This window comes from Rhinolophus hipposideros (assembly GCF_964194185.1).
Source record: "Rhinolophus hipposideros genome assembly, chromosome: 13".
Lineage (NCBI taxonomy): Eukaryota > Metazoa > Chordata > Mammalia > Chiroptera > Rhinolophidae > Rhinolophus > Rhinolophus hipposideros.
Window position 1 is genome coordinate 21,047,166 of NC_138059.1, and position 25,044 is coordinate 21,072,209.

The 25,044-nt window shown below is 34.8% G+C and overlaps 1 protein-coding gene across 5 annotated transcripts in view; it reads left to right on the forward strand.

Moving 5' to 3' along the window:
- CSMD3 (CUB and Sushi multiple domains 3) overlaps positions 1-25,044 on the forward strand; it is a 1,140,077-nt gene that overhangs the window by 720,508 nt on the left and 394,525 nt on the right. For all 5 annotated transcript variants that reach the window (XM_081069899.1, XM_081069900.1, XM_081069901.1 and 2 more), the window contains 3 exons: positions 11,146-11,328; positions 16,291-16,617; positions 19,245-19,439. In XM_081069899.1, the coding sequence (XP_080926025.1) occupies positions 11,146-11,328; positions 16,291-16,617; positions 19,245-19,439 (705 nt within the window). The remainder of the gene's footprint in view (positions 1-11,145; positions 11,329-16,290; positions 16,618-19,244; positions 19,440-25,044) is intronic.

The window sequence follows — 25,044 nt, forward strand, 5'->3', positions numbered from 1 at the left end:
ATATTTTTTATTAAATGGTTGTGCCTAATCGGAAGCTTTATAAATGTCAGTGTTTTCATCATGATTGTAAAATACTTTATGTATTTATTATTGCAAACAAATATGTCCTTCATTACTTTGCCTGGGAAGTTATAGATTTCCTTCTCAAAATATCTTTAAATGTTGACTAGTCTCATTTGTCTGAGATGCTTGAAGGTGAGATGGAGTTTAACTCACAAGGTCTTTTCCAGCTGCATGATTCTATATTTCACAACCTTTGTAAGCCCGTTGCTAAGGTAATGAGATTCCCAAGAGGCTTCTTAACATTAAGAATCAGCAAAACTGCAAGTTTTACAGATCACATTCTTTTAACCTACAATTTCTCCATGAAGTATTTGAATTACAGTGTCAACCGTTGTCAAGTCAGAGATTGATCAATGAGAATTTCTATGTCACTTTAAGGCCAAATGTTAGTCTTTGGCTGGAAATCTGATTGAATTTAAAATTAGAGTTTATTACTTTAAACATCAAGGGTCAGAGTAACTTGGTCACCCAAAAAAAAAAAAAGTGTTGAAAGATTCCTGTTGTACATAGTTCAGTCACTGCCGTTTAAACCTGTATATGAAATTTTGTTTTCAACTCACTGCAGGAGGAGAGCCTTCTAGAGTGTTCTGCTTATATTTCCTCTAACCCCCCATCCTCACTTATGTTAGCGCCTCTTTCTTAGTTTCTGATTCATTTGCCTCCACATCAAGGAGGAAAAAGAGCAAAACCAGATGCTACTCAATGGGTGCCGACCTCTGATTCTGGGAGTGGATATTCACTTTGTTACGTCCAAATTTAATTTTGAATGATGCACAGTGTTTAGCTGATACTCAATAGAGGTGACACTTTATAAATGTTGTTTAATTCTAAGAGACAAAATATTGTATGATAATCAAATCGAATATCAGTAGAATGCTAAATGAATTATTCTGGGGTTGTATTGATATTTCAATTATAAACTATATTGTGTCAATCAGGGACACCACACAGGTAACAAATGGTACATTCACACTGGGTTGAGGTTTCCATAGAGTAGTGTTCGCCTAACACACTGGGTGTGTATGAGCAGAACTTAAGAAAACTAGCAAGGGGTTACACAGTATCCCTGACTAGTGATAATGGGGAGCAATTATCACTTTCAGGAATGATAACCAGAGCTCTCAGAGGGCAGCTGTGTGGAGAAGCTAGCATGATATAAGCTTGGCTTTCAGTAAAGGAATATAATATATCCATCCCACTGTGATCAGGCAGAAAAAAAAAATGGGGAAAAATAACCTTACTGCCTTCTCCTCTTGACATCCTCATCCCATTTCTTGACAGTGCCACCTGTTTCCTAACCACCTGTTATACACAAAAGAATTCAGTATCATAGGTGCCTATTATGGGTCCATGTGGGTCAACATTTACTCCCAGCCTATGGGGAAGGCACAAAAGGCAAGGCAGACAAGGGTGGAGAATGGTTCTTGAGGGTTAAACAGAAAATATACACTACTCAAATTCTATAAAAATGATACAACTGTAAAATTTAAATTATTCACAAGATGTAACTGAAATGCATCATTTAATTTTCTATATATGGAGTTCTCAGTAACTACAAGAATTTGTGATTGCTTACCTTTACTTGTAGAACCCCACACTTTTGTATGCAAATTCTGTATTGCCTTATTTCCTTCTCTGTGTACTCCACAACTATTCTTGAATATTAGGTTCTAAGAGAGGGTATAGTACTTAAGAACTCATGTTCTGGAACTACACCATCTATGTTTAAATGCAGTTCTGCCACTTAAAATTTGTGTGACTTAGCCTTCCGGTCAAGATGGCAGAGTAAATAAATGTTGTGCTCTCTTCCTCCCATGACCACATCAAAATTACAACTAAACTACAGAATATCCATCATTGAGAATCATCTGAAGTTTAGCAAAACAGGAGTCCTATAGTTAATATACAGAAGAAGCTACATCAAGATTCATAGGAGGGGCAGAGATATAGAACAGGCAGGTGCCACACTCTTGCTGGAGGCTCATGGGAATGTCCAAGAGAGGACTCAACCTGGCGCAGTGGTGACCAGGTTCTTGTCTCTGCACAAGAAATAATTCATGACCGAGACAGAGGCAGGAAAGCACAGGAAGTTTATTGAAATGAAAGTACACACTTGAGAGGGAATTGTGGACAAACTCAGAGATTGAGTTGCACCAACAAAGTCCTGGCCATGGTATTTATACCTCCCAGGGGCAGGTTTTGGCAACATCCGATTGTAGTAACCACAATGTAAATGAGATTATAATGACATTATAGTTAGCTAAATGTCAGGTCCCAGTCTTAGGGATTAGCCCTGCTCAATGAAACTGGTTCTTGTTCTCCTACAGCTACAGGTGCCGATACAGTCACTTGTTTCTTATGTAACCTGTAAGGTGCCTCACATTGTATTCTGGAGGAGGTTGTCAATTCCCTATGCCACCCATCCTGCCTCAACACCATGTGTGGCAGTTAAAAAGCTGGAGGGTATCTCAGCTCTGTGGGTCTTCCCCAGAGAAGCAAGGTGTCCCAGCCCCATACCAGGCTCCCTAGCCCAGGGCTCCGGCGACTGGAAGAGAAGTCCCCACAAGTTCTGGCTGTGAAAACCAGTGGAGATTATGGCTGAGTGAGACAGAGGGCTGCTGGATTCCCAGGTGATTCTACTAAAGGGTCCGTGCACAGACTTACTCACTGACAAACTCACTCACTCTGAACTCCAGCGCTGGGGCAGCAGCTGTAAAGGCACCAGGGACATACAGGGAGGAACTGAATTGTCCGACTCTCACATAACTACACAATGACCATCCAAATTAGAGAATCAACATTGATACAATGCAACCAAATGATTCACAGACCCCATTTAAATTTCTCCAACAAATCAAAAATGTCTCTTTTCCTGCCTTGTCAGGATTCAACCCACATAACGTCATAGCATTTATTTGTTATGTCTTTTTCAGTTTCTTCAGTTTGGAGGAGATCCTCAGTTTTTCCCTGTTTGACATGACCTTGATAGCTTAAAATTACCTGCCTTTCATTTTATAAGATTCCTCATAATCTGGGTCCATCCAGTCTTTCCTCATATCCAGACTTAAGCCCTTCATTCTTGAAGGAAATTATGCTTATCATCTTAATGCATCACTTCAGAAGGCAATGTTAGTATATCCTACACTGGTGATGTGATCCTTGATCACCTGGTAAAATTAGTGTCTCCTGAATTTTTTAATGATAACATCACCATTTGCACCTTTGTGATGGATAGGTGTTTTACAGAGCGGTGAACCAAAACTATGCCAGTATCTTGGTTATTATCAAACATTCACCCCAAATCCAAAATCACGATGATGGCTGCCAAATGTCTATTTTCATTAATTCTACATTTTTTACAGTGTTGTTCTACAGGGAAGCAATGTTTTCTCTTCTCTCCCATTCATTTTTATGCATACAGATGTATTCATTTAAATTGTATTCAATTAGTTCTAATCTGTCATTATCACTGTTTTTGAAACTGCCCCAGAATGGTGCTAGAGAGTCCCTTCAAGCTAGCTCCTCTGTCTTCTGATATGTCCCATTATTCTTTAAGCTCTTTTTGTTGTTCTTTGACACAACAAGTTGTACCAGACTCATCTATCTTGCACTTTTTCTTTGTCAATCCTAGAAGCAGACTTTCTGGTTCATTTTAGTGAAAAAATGGTATTTAGACCAAGACCTGGACACTCAGTGTACTTGTTAATATAGGGAATTATTGCTTTTAGGATTCTTACTGGATGAAGCTAGAATATATATATGTGCATACGTATATGTACACATATATGTATATATTTGACATATACATGTATAAACACATGCAATCTAAATCTATAGTCTATGTCTATATTTCAAATGTGAGTTCACACCAATTCCTCTACTTTTAGTTCAAGCCCTCGGGATTATTTTAGCTTTCCCTTTTTCCACATCCCCTTATTGATTGTGAGAAGTCTTGCACTCCTTATCCTCAGTATGCTCATAATTTGCAGTTTCCTTATATGTAATTAATGTCCCAACCCTTCCGGCTGCATCTTTGGCCTTGCTTTCACTTTTTTGACCCCAGCCACAACATCACCGTCTTGCACTCACTACCTGTACAACCCCTTGTGCCACCATCACTGCCTCTGCTATAGGCTGAATATTTGTGTGCCCCAAAAATGTGTATATTAAAACCTATTTCCCACAGTGATGGTATTTAAAGGGGGGCCTCTGTGAGGTCATGGGAGTGGTGCCCTGATGAGTGTAATTAGTTCCCCAGAGAGCTTTCTTCCTTTTTCTACCACCTTAAGACATAGCAAAGAAACAGCTGTCTATGAACCAGGAAATGGACCCTCTTTAGACACCAAATCTGCTGGCATCTTGATTTGGGACTTCCAGACTCCAGAACTGAGAGACACAATTTTCTGTTGTTTATAAACCATGAAGTTTATGGTATTCTGTTATAGCATCCCCAGTAGACTCAGGCAGCCTCCTAACTAACTCCACCAATCCACCGCCTAACAGAGAAAAGTGAAGGGAAAATACATCTGTTTTTTTTTTGTTTGTTTTTTTTTTCTCATACTGCTCTTCTCCTTCCTCCTTGAAGTACATTTCCTTCCTCACTGTTTCCAGTTCACTCACTGAGATAACTCTAAGATAGTTCAAGGGTCACCTACTCTAAGAGGATTTTGCTATAACTTCTTTGGGCCCTCATTTAAGGACGGAGGTTGCATCTTATTTGTCCTTTTTTGTTGTTGTTGTTCATCTTATTTGTCTCCATGTCCCTACTGCCCAGTGTTATTTTTGATATATATTATAAACTAAATAAGTATTTCATAAATAGGTAATTAATAAATGGAGATTCCTCCACAACAGCTTGGTGATTAAGACTTTGGAGTCAGACAGAACGAAACTGTTATTCACAAGTTTTATGAAATTGAGCCTGTTAGTCTCTTAGTCTGTTTGGCTATTATAACTAAAATACTGTAGGCTGCATGGCTTATTGTCGTGCAGGGCGGCCTGCAGGGTCTCTGGTCCTGCTCCCCACATAAGAACACAGGATATGGCGAGGCCAAAAAGGAACACCCACAGAGCCATAGATAGAGGAGGCATACTACTATATTCTCACTGGCGGTACTATAGGTCTCACTGGAGGCTAGATCCACATTGTCCGCAACCCGCCATCCTAACTGTAATCCACGCTTGCCAGCTCAGCCACCATCTTCTTGCTAGCCCCCACTTTTTTGCTAGCGTAGCCACGGCAGTTATATTAGTGGCCAATGGCTCACTGGTTATAGCTGACGGCCAACTAGCCACAACTGATGGCCATCCAATCACAGTTGATGGCCATTTACTACCTGAGCCAGCACCTTTCTATGTGAGGCCTAGAGCCTGGAAACTGCTTTCTGGGGCTCTGTCCCCACACTTATAAACAATAAACATCACAGTCTGGAGACTAGAAAGGCCAACATCATAGCATGCTGTCTTCTCCTTGTGTCCTCACATATTCTAGCAGAAGATACAAGGGAGCTTTTAAATCTTCTTTTACAAGGGTACTAATCCCATTCATGAGGTCTCCACTCTCGTGACCTAATTATCTTCCAAGGACTCTCCCTCCAAATATCAATTGTCATGGTGAGGATTAGATTACCATATAAACTGAGGTAAGTGGCACAAATACTCAATCTTTGCCATTTCTTCTCTGAACTTCAATTTTCTCATCTGCAGATGTAGATGAAAATAATTCATTCATAGGGTTGTCATGATGATTAAATTATGTAATGAATGTTTTAAAATACGTTTTCACAGTGCCAGTCAGTTTTAATGTTCAATAAATGATAGCTCCTATTATTAATAATTGTTCTTTGTGCATGTTTCTCATGTAGTACTCATTTGTTGCACATCAATTATTTCTTCAGATATTAGTCTTGCTTCCTGGATAGAAAAAAAAAACATATTTAAAGGCAGCGAATCTAATACGTATATGTTTATTTGACTTACTGCACATTGTTTTTCAGTATAAGAGAGTATTGCTACTTCAAAAATTTCACCTTTATTTGAAAACGTATCCTTGATTTTAAAAGAATGTTGTATTAAAGAAACAAAGAAGGCTGTATGGCTTCAAAATAGTCGACTAAGCACGTACTCTCGATCTTGACACACAGATTATAGAAATCATATTTTAAAATATTTACTGATCCTTAGGAATAGAAAGATAAAATCTCAGTTGTTATGAGGCTGCAGGGGACCCCTAAGATAAATGAATATAATTAAGCATATAAAGATATATAGGAGGTCCAGTGGTAAGTTGAGAATTTCATAAACCAGTGCCTCTGTGGAAGCATAGGAAGCCATCGTGCACCAGGGCCAGAAGCCTCTGGGGAGAATGCCACTGGCAATCATGACGAACTGCAGTAATTGCTACAGAGGAAAAGATGTCAGCTACAGAGCCAAATACCCAGACACGGAATGGCAATCAGTTACCAAGCAGAAGGCTCACCAGGTCAGGATGGAGACCGTAAAAGTGGCTTCATCAGAGATCAATAGAGGGAGGAGTTTGCACCCAGAAGTACAATGTGATTCTCATATTATGACAAATAAACCTGAAGGCAGGGGTGGTTGAAGGTGAAAATGGGGAGTTCAAGGCCTGTGTGGTTAGATAGAGAAGTAAACACTGGACAGCTTGCTTAAAATGAAGAGTTTTGTTCTCCCGTAAAACTACTTCCTCCTGTATCTTTCTTCATAGATTTAACCCCCGTTGTGATTCACTGAAAATATTTTTAAATATGCAGCTTTAGAAGAAACTTTACTCTGCTGCTGTCTAAGTATCCTTCTGCTTATACCCAAGGAATCAGAGTTAAAAAGCAGAAAGTAATTTTAAATAATTATACTAGATATCTTTATAAATATAAGAGGAAATTGTATGTGTGAAAAAATAATAGGTAATAAAACAATAAAAAGTAACAATTATTAAATATTCAGGAAATGGCAACATAATTTTTCAGTATATAGGTTGAATTGGGATTCAATAAAAGTACACAGGGAATTAGTAAAGTGGACTTTATAATAAACATGTCCACATATATATTTACATATATGTAATTCTTCTAGAATTCAGAATATAGAATTTTTATAATGAAAATTCAAAAGATTAAGTGACATAAAGGTTAAATCCCAAAGTTCCAACATTCAGTGTAAAGGAATTTCAGAGAGATGAGAGCATGTAAGAAACAATATTTTAAAAGAAATAATGGTAAAAATTTCCTAGTACTGAAAAAAAAAAAAAAAAAGGTTGCAATGTATTTGACAGGAGGAATCTATCAAGCACCAAGTTAAAAAAAATGATTTAAAAACCAATATCTAGGTATATGATAGTTACATTTAAAAGCAGCAAATCTAGAAGGGAATCATAACACTTATGGGAAAGGAAAAGAGGAAGCAGGAAGCAGATTAATTTTATAAGAGAATTAAAATCGGTTTGGCACCATATTTCTCATCAGAAATAATAGATGGATAAAAGACCAGGAAAAACATCTTCAAAATGCTGAGGCAAAATAATTTTGAGTTAACTTTCTGTAACTTACCAACTATCATTTCATAGTGAGGGCAAAAATAAAAACTTTTTCAGGTGAAAGAGAACCTCTTCTTCCATTCTTTCAATAACAGAAACAATTACAATAAGATGGTAGATGAGTCATAAAATTTTTGAGCCTAACAACAGTGTCATCCCACCATCACCTAGCACTTTAGCCCCATTCTTCCCTGTTCAATACCTTCCCCACAGCATGTATCACCTTCTGAAAAAAGATGCTATTTATTTATTATTATTTATAAATTTGTGATGGAATTCATGTGACCAGAGAGCAGGAATCACTGTCTGTTTATTCATTGATAGATCCCACATACCTAGAACATAAATTTGTCCCATCTTAGGTGCTCAAATAAATACTTGCTGAATAAATTGAGTGACTAAATGATGGTTTAAACCATGTGAAGTGAACTTGATTCAACTAAAAGTAAATGTGGTAAAATCTATACTCTATTTGGGACTGTAGCATAGTTCTTCTAGAAATTGTCAGAGAGAGTAAACAAAAGAGAATTAAGGGCATAAACAATTTCCATTTGACAAATATAACAAATTGAGTATATTTTAAGGATTTATCTACTGTGAGACCTGGATATATTTATTCTGATACTAAGCAGTAATATTAGAAATCAACAACAAAATGATAGCCCCAACCCATAAATTTAAAAACACTTTGAAATTATTTATGAGTTAAAGAGGAAATCAAATGCAAATTACAAATTACCTAGAAGTTAACCCAAAAAAGCTCTATATCAAAGCAATACTCTAAAGAAAATTTATAAAGACAAGTTTTTTATGGAAGCAAGAAAGGCTGAAAATAAACTATTAAAAAGAAAATAGCTCCACAAGGTAGAAAAAGAACAGCAAAATAATGCAAAAGAGAGTTGCAGATGAAATCCAAAAGACAAAAAGAAAGATGTTTAAATAAAAATCAAAACAGTGTAATTGATTAGCAAAAGTTGGTTCTTTGAATAGACTAATAAATTTCACAATCCTTTGTAAGTATGAGAAAAGAAAACTGGAAGACTACAAATAAATAGCTAGGAGTGAGAAAGATCTATGATATAATTATAAAGAGGTATCCTAAAATCCTGTAACACAAATCTATTACTATTAAACTACTAACCTGGCGAACCTTGGAAAAAGTCACTTCTACAACATATATAAGTTGCCAGTACTGCTCCCCCAGCAACCAAAACAAAACAAAACAATAAAACAACCTTCAGCAGGAAAATAACATTAGAGATTGAAATGGTGGTCAGATAGCTACCTCAAAATTGTATCATGTTTCAGACAGCTTTTTTAGGAAGTACTAACACTCAAGGATCCAATTATTCCTGTTATAAAAACTAGCCTAAAGACTAGTGAAACTTGAAAAATTACTAACCTCTTGATATTAAATCTGGATAAAAACAACATAAAAATTTAAAAATAAATAAATACATATACACATGCACATACACACACTGGAGGGTGTTATGTCCAGCACAACAAGAGTTGTGGGAAGCGAGGATAGCGGCACAAAGTTAAGAAAGTCAGTAGACAAGAATAGAGTGCAAGCCAGGCCAAGGGACTCAAGTCTCAAGGACTGAGCCACAAATCAGGCCAACTCATGGTTTTATTAGTTAGGTGTAGAAGTAAAAGAAGTAAAGTTGTCAATCTCAAGATCTGTGAATCCCATACATTATAATAAGAAACTGATTCAAGCCAATCACCCTTGCCAGCAGGCAGCAGAACCTTAAGTCTCAGGATAAGTACTTCCCCAAGGGACAAAACCTTTATGCATATGAATAGATGGAGAGCACATCATTGAGTCACTTCCCCTGCTGGTTTGTGAGAAGGAATGCAGCCACAGAGGCAGAGGCTCTCCTTAGCCAGGGGAAGTTGGGGGGCTGTGCCCACCTCTATTGACCCCATGAGTTCCACATATTTTCCCCACATTGCTGTGTCTGGCTTGGGTTGCCCCCACCCCCGACCCCATGGGGAGTTGTACCGGTCTTTGACTAGCCAGCCATCTTTCTGCGGCCAAACAGGGAGACATAAGGTGTAAGCACAAAGGTGAAGCAAAGTCCCTGAAAGGATCCATCTCATAGACTCTCATTTCTTTAGGGGCAGATACGAGGAGACAGATGGGTAGGCTGATGTGTAGGGTACCAAAAAATTGCATACGTGTGACTTGTATTCATCTTTTGTTATCAGTATAAGAGTATATTATTACAATTTTAATACTTTTTTTTTCCTTTCTTAAAATGTGTATACATTTTTGGTACCCTATGCATACAGACAAATGTCACTCACTATGTCATAGATAAAAATAAAATATCAAACCCAGTACTAAGGATACAAATTGTTCAAATATATCTCCAAAATTATTGTTTGGTGAAGAAAGAGCAAGTATAAAATAATACTGACAGTTGAATACAACATAATTTATAATACATATATGAAGCAGTGCTACATAGTCTTTTTGGAGAGGATTTTTATATTTATATAAAATGCAGGTTAATATTATATGTTGTATATGTCTATGCATAATTATAAAGGCTTGGAAAAAGAACTGAAAAGATGCACACCAAAATGGTGTGGTGAATACAGAAAAACTAAGAATGTGTGATTGTTGGAGTGTGCTAAGAGGCCATAACTTCATCTCATTTATATTTTTTAATTTTAATTTTTATGATTTTTGCTGTTGTTTGAGGACATCTGTATTAAGATGATTCCATATCTTAAAAACCAAACCACCACAACAAATTACTATGGACATTTATAGCTTCACAATGAAGATCCTAGATATTTTGAGTTTCTTTGAATGTGGAGAAAAGGGTGTTTTAATATGCTCTTAAGAGAATTTTTTTCAACCTCTTCAATTTAATTCCTGCAAAGAACATTTATTGAGGAACATATCCGGGTAATTTTGAACACACAATGGATTCCTGCCCTAAGGAGGTTTTTTCTTTGTGTGTGTGTGTGTGTGTGGGGGGGGGGGTTCTGGTTGGGAAAGTGATTTAACCAACTAGTATCAGGGAGCACGGCAGATCATGTGTGAAAGGTATTGACTGATTGCTGGAGGGGTACACAGACAGAAAATATATGTCATATCCTGGTCGCAACCTAAGGATCTACTGTATCATGTACAGATTACAAAAACAAGAACAGTCTTGGGATTTGGGGAAAATACATATGTATGTGTAAGTATATGTACAGTACAGACAGGAAATCTGAATCTTGTCATAATTGTTCTGCTAGGAACAACCACAATAGAGCTGTGGACCTCAGTTTCCTCCAAATGAGAGAAATACACTAATTATTACCTACAGATCAATTCATCAAATTAGGTCCATAAGAGGAGCAAAAGAATAAACAACAACAACAACAACAACAACAACAACAACAAAATAAGATTGAAGAACTTTTTCTCTGAAATATCTCAGCTATAGAGAGTGTGCATGTACTAAATGGGATGTATGGACATCATATGCCTGAAACCCTTGGAAAGTGACTTTAATTTATTTTTACAGAAATTGAAAAAGAAAGTTGTGGAGATCCTGGTACACCTTTATATGGAATTAGAGAAGGCGATGGATTTTCTAATCGTGATGTTTTAAGGTTCGAATGCCAGTTTGGGTTTGAATTAATTGGAGAGAAATCCATTGTTTGTCAAGAGAATAACCAATGGTCTGCAAACATACCCATCTGTATCTGTGAGTACCAAATGCTTTGCTTCCAGATAGCATATGTTACTCTGTCCGTGCATATAATTGCTTTTGTAATTAATTGCAAAGAGCTGGAACCGTGTAATTATTTTTGAACGAGTAGCACTTTGTGACACTATCTTTAACAAGTGTGCTTATGCCAAATTATAAATTTCATTACAGATTTAAATAAAGTTAACATAGTTCACTTGGTAATTGCAAAGTATATATTATATGTGTTCTCAAAACACTTTATTGGTGGCACTTTATACTTTATAGATAGCATACTTCTTATGGAAATTATATGTCTAAGCTAATTCTAATAGACTCATTTATTTTAATAAGATAGTATATGCTTATTTGTAATCAAAAACACTTAAAATATTTAAAGCTTATATTCCATGTATAATGCATAAACTTATTTTTGCTTGTAGATGCTCACACTTAATGCATCCTTAAATGCCATTTATTTATATTGCACAAAATAAAATTCATTAATGTTTATGATATACAGTATGCTTGGATTAAAATAATGTATTTCTTCAAATACATTAAAACATACCAATTTAATTGCAATAAAAATATAATTTTTATTATACATTAATGCACTTTTAGGTTCAATTGAATACTATTTTCATTACCAACAAATACAACTTACCAGGTGTGAGTGCAATATTGAAATTTTTGAATTTTAGTTGTGAATATTAACAAATGGTAATATAAAAGACATAATCATAAAAATAAAGATAATGTTCTGGTTTTTAAGTATGAGACTTTTCATCTGTATCCAACTTTTAATGATAATGCTTTTCATTTGTGAAAATCTTTATTCCCTGTAAAGACATTAGTACACACCTTACTTTAATATTTTACTGGTTTAATAAAAATGTAGACTTTTTTTAAGACCTACATTTTATCTGAATTATAATATATGCTGCAAAATATACATTTTCCTTTATTGAAAAATGTTGATTATTTAACATTTTGAAAGTAACATTTTAAAAGAACTAACTGAGAACTTTTAAAGTGAATACAGGCCATTTTCTCTAATATATATATATATATATATTGCACAGTCAAAAAAAAAAGAATACGAAAAATAGCAAGTAAGCATTACTGTTTCTCATTATAGTGTTCTAGATACACATTGCCATGATAACATCTTACATTTCAGCAAAGTGGGTATTTTTAGAATCTGGCATAAATTTTCCTAGTTAAAGTATATTTCGCTTGATCGTCAGGAAATCTAGGAGGGGAAGAGTGCGCCGACCCCTTTAACAGAACTCTTTCAGGTTAGAGCCAGTGTTCATCTAATCAAGATCACCTGTGAAATTCCTGTTGTGAGAGAAGAAACTACATTAGCAGAGTCTGATTTGATTATGCCAGCATCATCTAAAGCTTAGTAATACTTCAAAAGTCTTTACTTGAAGATCTTTAGTTCTAGGGGTTCTTCCAAGGAGACAATGTCACTGTAATATTGGTGAATCTATTAATGTTATATATTGCATTAAAAATGAAAATATTTTAGATCATTTTAATAGATGCTAAAATGCATTTAATAAGATATTTAAAATAATGCTGACTAAAACAAATTTGAAAACTCATGAAAATCTAAAGGACATTTTTTTTACTATTTTAAAGAGAATTAAGTCCTGCATCCTGATATATAAATATGGAGACATTAATAGTTTCCTTATATATTGACAATAGGTAATTTGAAAGTGTAATTGAAAGACAATTTTTAAGAAAAATAAAGTTATAAAAAAACTATAGAAATAATACATAAATCCTTATAACTCAGAAAAAAATTACTGACTTATTGAGAATAGGAAATTTTATGAGAAAAAAAAGAGATGGACACTATGTCTCTGAATGAGAAGATATTATATGAAGTATGTAAATTACATAGACATGCTTGTAAGACCATGCTTTTAGTTTTCAATAAAAATTCCAACATAATTTCTTTGGGAACTTGACTTAGTGCCTTGACATAAAGCTAGATAAAAATACAGGCAAGAATAGGTGCTTATGTGGATATTAAAGCATAACGTGAAGTTATTACCATAAAATTAGCATGATACTCACAGAAATATAACACTAGGTCAAAGGAAATTACATAAAAAGTGCATCTAATATAATGAAGGGTTTAGAGTACAGTACTCCCTCTTCATCTGAGGGAGATATGCTTCTAGACCCCCAGGGGATTCTGCCCTAAACGATGGGCAGAATCAAACCCTATATATACTATGTTTTTTTTCCTATGATACATAATTATGATACAGTTCTATTGATCAATTACACAGAGTAAAAGATTAACAACAATGCCTAATAATAAAATAGAACAATTTGATATATATAATAATATACAATAAAAAATTATGTGAATGCGCTCTCTCTCAAAATGTATTGTACTCATATTTTCAATTAAAGGAAGCACTTTATGGCTTCTCTTTGTCATATCTGAATTGCTGGTATCACTACTCTTGTACTTTGGGGCCATTATTAAGTAAACTAAGGGTTACTTGAACACCAGCACTGTGATGCTAATGCCTAGACAATGTATCTGACAACTGAGAAGGCTACCAGGTATCTAATGGATGGGTAGCATGCAACAATGTGAATATGCTGGACAAAGGAATGATTCACATACCTGCATGGATGGAGCAGTGTGGCACAAGATTTTATCATGCTACTCACAACAGCCCACAATTTAAAACTTATGAATTGTTTATTTCTGGAAGTTTTCCATTTGATATTTTTAGACCAAGGTCGACAGCAGGTAACGGAAACCCAGAAAGCAAAACTGACACTATGGGCGAACTACTGTATTATATAGGCATCTACCTATCTCCCTGATAGGGGAGGATAACATTATAGATTTCTGCTAGCTCTTGCCCCAGATGAGGTCATTTTGATCAGAGATTGGCAAACTATGAATTGTGGGCAAAATCTGGCCTGAATCGTGCTTTTGTAGGTAAAGTTTACCTGTTGTCTATGGCAGCTTTCCTATTACAGTGGCAGAGTAATTAGGTTGGTGCAAAAGTAGTAGCAGTTTTTGCAATTTATTTTTTTAACCTTTTAAACCGCAATTACTTTTGCACCAAATAAATAGTTGCAGAAGAGACAAGTGCAGCTTGTAAAGCCACAGCACTTACTATCTATCCCTTTACAGAAAAAGTTTGCTGACCCTTAATTTAGATCAAGGGTTATAAAATCAAATGATTCCAGGATACAGGCAGGTAAAAGTGTGAAGAGGGAACATGTGTACCCATGAAGGAAGTGACAGGAAACTATAGTTCACTGACTTTCAAGAGAAGCTAGAGATCCAGGTTTTATCCCGTCAAGTGTGATAATTTTAAAAATTATCTCATATTTTTAGTGGGGCATAGGAAAAAAACAATGCAGATACATTTGCATTCAGCCCCATGACTGCCAGTTTGGATTCAGCCCCACGACTGTCAGTTTCTAAGCCCGGGTTTTAACTCTTAACATCGTTCCATGGGAAAAGCAAATTTAAGTTAGAAATTACATATAAAGAAAAGCATACGAGGGATAATACATATAATTTCTATGATTCCTTTCCATATTTTACATGTACATGTAGATATAATTTAATTTTGTCATTACATTTCTGTAGATAGAGATAGATAGTGACCTAGTTTCTGAAAGTTAAAAAATCTAAACTTAAAAGCAATGAAAAATGCAGATTATTATTTTTTTAATACTCAAGTTAAAATAAATTATAATACAATATTAACAAAATAACAAAATGTGCAAATTGAAATATTGAATGAATATTGTAAACTAAGAGTTTATAATCTCAAATGATTAGAGTTCATGAGCAGATAATTCCCAAAAGAGAAAATATAAATGGCTAACAAACAAAAGAGAAATCTTCAACTTCACCAGTAGGCAAAGAAGTGGCCAATTTGTACAGATGTCATTTTTCTTATCAAATAAGAAAGGGAAAATTTGAACAGTTTTGTGTTGGTAAGGGTGTTATACTCTGTAATATATCTCTGTTATATTTCAGTATAAGTTAATATAACTTTTCTAGGCAGAAATTTAGCAAAATATTTTGAGGCTTATTTACATACTTTATTTACATACCTTTTGTAAATAAAATTTGGTGCAAAATTGTACAAAGTCAATTTTGTTAAAAATATGTTACACTGAGACTATAGTGGTTTGACTCCCTCAAAAAAAAAAATATGTTACAAAAACTACTGGAAGAAAATACATCATTATTTTAACAATGATTTTCTCTGTGTGATCATTTACTTTTCTATTCATCCATCTTCTGCTTTCTAAATTTTCTATGTGAATGTTTAAGTCAGATGTTTTTAAAAGTTAAAAAAAGAAAATTTGAGGGGGGAGGACTTCGTCTTAATATGGTGTGAGAGTTTAGTTGTTTTTCCAGTGTTTGCCACCAGTGGCAAACCATTATAAAAGTGCCACCATTATAAAAGTTAATTCATCTCCTTATCTGTGTTCTAAACTATAAGAGCATCCCATGACCATGATAGAATGAAACTCACTGAGTCACCACTCTCTTTACAAGTTTTCTCTGGGCTACATCATCCCATTTCTATTAATAGTCACATGCTATTTTGTGTCTTTAATTATTTCATGAACATTATTGCTTTCTATGAAATCTCTATTTCTCCAACATTATTTTTGAGGCACAGAAACAAAAACTTTGCACAGCACTCTAACATGAACGTGATAAATGTCAAATCAATTGCTATTATTGCTTCAATTATATTTTGTGCATATTTAAGCATACAATCATCAACAAATACTAGTTGCCTTTTCTAATACGTATAAACAGTAACTTTTCTGTCTTATAAGATACTTTACATTGTTCAATATTATTTTTTCAAACTATAGTTATCTGAATTGTAGGAGAGGGCAATATGGTAAAATATTACTTTTGATTATTTATGGTATTTTCCAATCTTATTTTAACAGTTCCTTGTCTCTCTAACTTTACTGCACCAATGGGTACAGTCCTTTCTCCTGATTACCCAGAAGGGTATGGAAACAATTTAAACTGCATCTGGACAATAATCTCTGATCCAGGGAGTCGGATACACCTTTCTTTTAATGACTTCGACCTGGAATCCCAGTTCGACTTCCTTGCTGTTAAAGATGGTGACTCTCCAGAATCCCCAATTCTTGGAACCTTTACTGGGGCTGAGGTGCCTTCCCACCTTACTAGTAACAGTCATATACTGCGATTAGAATTTCAAGCTGACCATTCAATGTCAGGACGTGGCTTTAACATCACTTATAACAGTAAGTTTGAGTTTTCCATATCATCTATTTCTACAAAGTAGAACTGGAAAGGAATCATGCACACCAGCTCTGTGGTTCGATAGATAAAGAAACTTGAACAATAACATACATAACTGTGCATTTGGTCCTTGATGTCCAACCATATTTTACTCTCTATCATGTCATTTCTGTTTGTGAGAGGCCTGGTGTTAAAGAAATGTGTTTCCAATATCATTATTAGATCGGCAAATATATTAGCTTATTTTATGAAATCTTATAAGCATGACCTCGAACATACTATATAACGCAGGCTTTGCTTTTTATTTCTGTGCAAACATAAAAGGGAGATAGATCTTTCCTTCAAGATATTGAAGGATATTTTAACAAACAATAATAGCACAGAGTTATAATTGCAGAGACAAATTCACAAGGCTATAGAAGCATCACAAAGAAAGAACTCCTTAACTTAGGGGCAAAAAAAACACTCTCCTGATTTTAGCAAAGCCATCATGAGGGGAAATACCTTAGTGGTTAAGAATATCAGCTCTAAAGTGAAATGATCAAACTTCAAATCTACATTTTTATGTTCAATAACTGAGCCTCAGTGGCCTCAACCTTAAAATTGTAGTGGGTTTCTATAAGGAGTACATTAGGTGATGCATGTAAATAATTTAGCCTAGGATATATGGTACCTAATAATTGCTCATAAACATTAGCTATTATTGTTTAATTGGCTTTTGAACTATTACCTTGATATTGGATATTATGTTACTGTCTATTACTACATATTGATCCAGATTTGAGATTTCTTCGAGCTGTTGTTTGTCACTCATATTTGTGTACTTCAAAAGAATAAATATTACTTTTCCGAAAAAAAAAAAAAAAAAAAAAAGCATGGCGTAAATATATCCAAAAAATGACTCACATAAAGGAAAAACTATCTTAGTGGGTTAACATACTTACCAATGCTTCTGTTTGCAAATGTTTTACCTGAAGCCAAAGAATACTAGTGATTTTTATTGTTTTACCTTGAAGCTACCACAATGCCAGATATTGACCAATTTGACAAGTTCATATCTAAGTGTCATGTAATAATATGATTTACTTTCCTGCTCTTTAAAAAAAGAATTGCACCCTCACTCCCATCACTGTCCATTCAATGCTGAACTTTAGCAATTAGTAACAAAACGCAGTTATTGTCTATTCAAAGTGTCACTAGTGGTGATTGCTGTCACTAATAAGTGTCAACATGTAATTGCACATTATTAAAATTAAATTGGCTGTGACATGTGTCATACAGACTTATTGTTTTAAGCGGCTGCTTTATCTGAAAGATCTCTTAAAAATATTTATACATCTATATATAGATACATACATGCAGTTACCTATTTATAATTTTTATTTTGTCTTAACTGCATATTTGTAACTTTAATGTTTTGGTACCTTCAGGATATTATGAAAAATATGCCTCCTTGTTCTTTGTTTTCTTTCTCTAGTAAATCATTTAATCCATCATATGTAAATTATTTTGTTTAATGCTTACTAGTTTTACTAGTTACTTTTTTTCCCTAAAAAAAAAAAAAAATCTATGAAGAATTTTGTATAGAAGTTAGGCTTAATCAAAATTGTCTTTAATGGTACAACAGAAAACAATGACTAAATATGTGTACCTAAAATATATATTTTATACATTTTAGAATTTACCTTAATATAATTTTATATTGTTTAACTTAAAAATGTGAATGGATAATAAAATTATATGATTTATGGACAATATCAAAGTGATGCTTAGTGAGGAAATTTTAAATAACTGTATATACTTATTCAGTATGAATATAATAATCTTAAATTATAAATATCTCATAAAACATGTTTTAAACATTTAGACTTTGCTACTTTATATATTCTTCCATTAGTATTATACTAATTTAAACAGCATATATTGGATCATGAATAAGGGGAAAATTTTGTAGGGCTCAGGCAATCTACAATCTCTGAAAAATTCAAAGCAGCACATTGTCACTACACTTCTGCCATTTGCTGGGACTGGGCTAAATAAACTCTGTGGGATATTCAAGGTCAAATGTAATGGTGGCCCTAAACTCAAGAACTCTCATTCTCCTGAGAGTCATAAGACAAATAACTCAAGATACAATATGTTGTTGAGAACAAATTAAAAGCAGCCCAGAAGATACATTTCAATCCTATCTCTATGCTCTGAGGCAAGCTACTTAAATTTTTCTGATTCTCACAGCATAAATGTTGATACTTTTGCTCATCAGACTATTCTAAATGTTAAATGAAATAATAACATTTCTAAAACTCTCTATTCACATTCATTGGAATTCTCACTAGATTATCCTGGAAATTGTTGCGAAACCTAATGATCTCCAGAAATAAGCAGAAAGAGTCCCATTTTGAAATTGTAGAGTGAAATTCATGTTTTAAAATAATCACGCCTATTACACGTCTAGGGAAAATAGGTATGGTCAGAGAAGAGCCTCCATTTTCTTTCTTTTAAATAAAGGCTTTTGTAGAAATAAACATAACCTTTTAAAAACCACTTTTTCTCACCCCAAATGCACAACTGTTTTTCTCATCCTGTATGTATGTGTTTTTTTTTTGTTTGTTTCTTTGTTGTTCTCAAGCATTTGGGCATAATGAGTGTCCTGATCCTGGAATACCAATCAATGCACGGCGGTTTGGGGACAACTTTCAATTAGGAAGTTCAATTTCAGTTATTTGTGAAGAAGGATTTATTAAAACCCAGGGAACAGAAACAATCACATGTATTCTTATGGATGGAAAAGTGATGTGGAGTGGACCAATTCCAAGATGCGGAGGTAAGCAAAACGACCCACGGAAAATATAACTCTGTCATCATTATGCATTAGAAACCATAATAGGAAATGCATTGTTCTGCCAGGACTGTTGTGATCTTTCTTTTAAAATATTAGTGATCTAGGACATATATACTTAAAGAAATCCCATTTTTAATTTTCCATGTTAAAATAATTTTTAGAAACTAGAAGTATTCTTTAAAAAGAGCTCTTATTAAAACGTACACATTAACAAATGGTAAATATTGGTTGCATTTGCAAATTCTCTTTAGTACATACAGCATAGTTATAGTTTAGTATACTTTTATAGTTTCCATGTATATTTTTCTTGGCATTTTAACCATTCAGAGCGTAAACGTATTTTTTAAAAATATGTAACTATTATGAATTACAATACATAAATGTATGTGAAAGCAGCCATTAATTAACATGTATAAATTTTGTAGGCACAGTTTGCTAAACATTTTTTTTTTTCAATTTTGATTCACCAAATAAAATGTAGTCAAGAAAGTTCAGCACAATATATATATACATGTGATATATATACTGTGTTTGAAAGTATATATCTTCGAATATACACACTCACGTAAAGTTGTAAATTATATTGGTAGGAAGGAAGGCTGACCATATTTAAAAATACAATATATTAAGAATATAGTGTATCCATTTAGGATCTATAAGGGTGTGTGTAGGGGAGTTTATTTAGAATTATCCTAGTAGGAATTAACATTCTCAATGCTGTTTTCCTTGAACCCTAGTACCTGAGGTTATATATCTATTTTATTTAAAAAGAGGTAGGGCTTTCACTAAGAAATCGATGAGCTAGAACCATGAAACATGCTTTAATAAATTGCCTGTGATCAATAGGTGATGATTTTCAAATGATTTCTTCTCTTTCTTGCTTTCCCAACTTTTCTTCCTATCCCAGTTTTCCTCCTTAGCTGCACGCAAACTGACAATGGAAGTTTTGTTTTCTTAATTTCTAGCTGATAAATTGAGCATAGTTAACATACACTTCAGAAGTATAGCAGACTTAATGGACTAATACAGCCATTACCTGTAAGTGCTGTTTCATTTAATGAATGTTTTCATAATGTCTCCTGATGCAGTAATGCAGACCATGAAATTATGTTTTCCTATTAGCCCCTTCAATCAGCACCTCCCTCCTTTCCTAAAGCCTTCCTCATGTATAATATTAGGGGGATAAACCAGATGACTTTACTGTTCTTTTCCAAACCTTGAATGTTATAGGCTTAGTAGGGGTGAACTTGGAAGTGGTTATGACTATGCTATTATGTTTTAAAAACATAATGAAGTTGGACCTTGAAGGATTGAAATAAAAAGAGAAAAAATGGAAAATAACTTCCAATTTCTTTTTTTTTTTTTTTTTCCCCAATCATACATTGCCCCTGAGCTCATTCATTAGTTTAACCACAGTTCCTGACCCAGACTTGGGACATCAGTCAGGAAAGCGTACATTCGCATTTGAAGGAAAAGTAGGAGATGGGAGAAAACTTTGTTTCAGACAGAATGAATAGCTCTAGTTCAAAGTGACTAGAATGAAGGATAAAGGGACAGAGGTTTGGTGAAGAATCAATGGGTTCCCAAGCATGATGCACTTTGTAAACAATACTAAGCAGATTCAGAATTATCTTGTGGCCAACCGGAAGCCACTTCAGTTCAGGAGTGACGTGATCTGAGCCGCTCCCTCATCTGCACTGGGAGTTGTTTACTCTCCCAGGAGACAGACACAGAGGACACCCCCAGCTTGAGTGTTGGTTTAGGAGCTACTAGGTGCCTAGCTACATGGAGAGGTAAAAACAATGAGGTCGACGTCGACAAATCATTTTATGAATTGCTGCTTAATATGACAGAGAAATTTCAGGATATTCTTCATTGTGATAAATGAATAGTATTTAACTTTTAAAAATAAGTAAAACAGAACATTTAAAACTCTCATGTGGCATAGGCCCGTAGGCCCTCCAGACATCCTAAAGAGAACTTTATGAAGTTGCTGAAGAAAAAAAAAAAGAAAAGAAAAAAAAATTCTTTTTTTTTTTCTTTTTTTTTTTTTCTGTATGTATGAGTGAAGTTACATGTAGTTGGCTCATCTGCCACGTTCTGGATCCAACACTGAGGTGGAAACATCACTAAGGATAAGGTTGGAGTCAGAAAAGGCAGAATCATAGTGGGCTGGAAGCAATCTTACTATGGCACTCACCAGGTCCCAGACTGCGTTTTAAGCCCGTTTCTACCCAATAAAGCAGACTGCTCTCAACTGCTGTATAACTAACGTGGGTTTAATTTCTTAGATTCTAATTAAGATTTGTAAAGATTTCCTTTAGTTTTGCCTCAATTCTACCTAGGTACTAACAACAAAAGCCTAAGACTAGCTGAGAGGAGTTATGTGGATTTTTTTGTTTTGTTTTGTTGTTTCTTTTCTAAGTTTTTTGGGTTTTTTTTTTTATCAGCCTCCCCACCACCACCACAACCCCTCCCCCACCCCAGATTCACCATTCCCCAAGCTGTCACACAGCCTCTTCCACTTACACAAAGAACTATGTCTGGGAGCCCTCTCTGCCTATCTTCTTTGTTCTTTATACGTTCCATATTTTGACAGAAAAGGTTTTGCTTATCATTTATTGTAGTTTGTCTTTTAGGGCACTATCACTGCCTCCAATATATGTTTAATATTTTAGCTAAAACTTTTTTTATTATCATTATAGTAAACATTTGATATAGATGAAATATGTATGTGTTTATTATACTATGATTAATGCAAATACATTTCTACTTCTATTTTCTTCACCCAAAACATTTCCAAATCAAACACATCATTGAAAGTTGCTTTCATGAATGGATTCCTGTCTGTTAAAATTAGAAAGTAGAAAGTTATTTTTTTAATTCGAATTTATAGAGCAGAGGAAGTCAGTATAAACCATTTTGATAAGAAAACTTAAAGATAGCCCTCTCCCCCTAACTCCTCTCTAACTCAATTGTCTAGGAATTCAGACATATTGACAAATTAGTGATCTGCCCAAATCAAGCAGTCTTCAACTCTAAAATTGTGGAAAATCTTTGAGAAAATGAAAACGAAACTTTATTTGCCATAGTCCTTGAATAAGGGTTGTTCAGACCAAAAAGGAGATATGAGATCATCATGTGTTGCAGTTTTGTGATCCCACAGCTAAATTTGGATGTGTTTCAGATTTAGCATAAATACAACTGTTGAACGGAATTGGGTTATACATTTTATTCACTGATCTGAAGTTCAACGCTGATGCATTGACTAAGGATAGATTTAAGCTATTTTTGTGAAAATGTGAACCTCTTTCTTTAGAATGGGTTGATCCAATTTCCTCATGAGGAAGAAAGATTAGATGCTTTTTAAAGTCTTGTGATCTTTCAGTTTTGCTAATGGGAAACAGAATGAATGAATCACTATAATCAGCATTGGACCATTCAAGTTGAATTTCACACTCAGTTTAACGCAGTTTAGTGACAATCAGTGAGTCCTCTCAGGCTTGGGCTGTAGCCTGATTATAACTGGCTCCATCCTGGGCCAGTCTCTGCATGGTGACTCCTTCAAAGATATATCCTGAAGCCATGAAAAATGGTGTAAATGGTGGTCATAGATTTCCTGGCACAGAGATTTTCACAATATACCACTTAGAAAGCATCCTAAAATTCTTCTTCTCTCTCCACCAAAATTTCCCACTCATAGCAGCTGAATAAACACTCATACTCTCTTGCCCTCAACATCCTGCTGCCCTTACATTAATTTATTATTCTGGTCCACAAAGCCCGAGACCCATATTGGGCACCTGTGAACTTCCTCACTAAATTCAGGCCTCAGAAAGTGCAGTTTTCTCAGGAGAATCTGTCTCCCTGGAATTCCTTCTTTCCACCCCCTTTTTCTTTCTCCTAATATAGCCAGAATTGCTTTCAGCAGTCTCTGAGGGCATTCATTGCCAGGCTCACCCTGATGACGTCTTTCAAAATCCCTTCTACCAGCCTAAGTGCTAGGAAAGTTGAAAAAGGGGAGAAAGGGGCATGGTGTAACTGCATTTATATTTATCTTTCACCTGTGTGTATGTGACTGTATCTCCTAAAATGGGTAAAGTGGTGTTTTCATTTAATTCTTTTAGTCAAGGGTGTAGTGAGCAAATAGATTTCCTTTACTGCACCAAGCAATGCAAACTGGAGCCATCCCTGACCCTCGAATCCTGTAATCTTCTTCTCACCCAGTAAAATCCCAGAGGATTTCTAGTCATTGAAATTTACCTTGTGACCAGTACCATGGTACCTCGGTTTTCAAACGTAATCTGTTTCTACTTTATAAATAGCTGCTTCTCTATTTGCCAGTAATAAACCAACAAACAAATCTCAAAAGAACTTGAAAGAGATACCATGCCATGAGACTCAGAATAAAACAGAAAGTTCTATTCCAGGTGTCAAGCAGTGAGCAGGAAGTCATCTAGAATTTTCTGTTTTAAAAAGCAAGACAGTTGAACGTAAATTAAGTCTCCTATCTCTGCTGCAGTCGCAGAAGGACACTGTTCCTGGATATAAGGATTTATTGCTCTTTGGTGAATGTCATGTTTTTTTTTAAATGCTACTAAACTGTACTCATGAAGACTGAAAGATGAGAAGGATTTATTTTCAGACCAAAACTGAGAGTTGGGTCAAAATGTATCCATTATTATGTTACAAAGTCTGAAATACATATCATTTACTTTTTTTTTTTTAAATGAAATGTTCCTTAATAGTTTAACATTATAAAATGAGTCATCTTCGCATGAAAAAATAAGTTATACAAGTCTAAAATTATATACTTTGTTCAATTTCATTTTATTAAATATACTACTCTAGCTCACTTTAGTCTCTCTTCCTGGATTCCCCTCATCTGTGTGATCTCTGTTAATGTGTGTTTCAGAGCTGAATCATGGATATTTCCTTTTCTCTATTTCCACTTACTATATGATGATTTTCATCCAATATTCAACTTTAAATAACATCTATGTGCTAATGTCTCTCAAGTTTATATATCCAGCCTTCTATGCCCTGAAGTCCAGACTCATATATTTAGCTTCCTACTCAATATTTTCACTTAGATATTCACTACGCACCTCAAACTTAACCTGTCCGAACTGATCTGATCTCCCCCAATCACTGCACACCTGCTACTGTCACATACTTTCTCCATTATCATTAATACTACTCTCTTCTTCCAGGAATTCAGGCCCAAATTCTTGGCGTAATTATTGACTCCTTTCTTTCTATCACAGCCATACACAATCCATCAGAAAAAAATCTGTTAGCTCTACCAGTGAAATATATTCAAAACGCATCTACTTCTTACTTTCTCGACTGCTCACATCCTGATCCCAGCAACCATCATCTCTGGTCTAGGTTACTGCAGTGGCTTCCTAACTGGCGTCACTGCTTCTTCCTTTCCTACTATTCCGTTCTATAGATATGGTTTGTTGTTCAGTCACCTGTGCGCACGGACTAGTTTCTTCATAGCCCTTTCTCCTCTGGTACTCAAAGGCTCTGATGCACATACACCATCTGCTTTTCTCCTCCCATTTCTTGGCTCTTTGTCTCC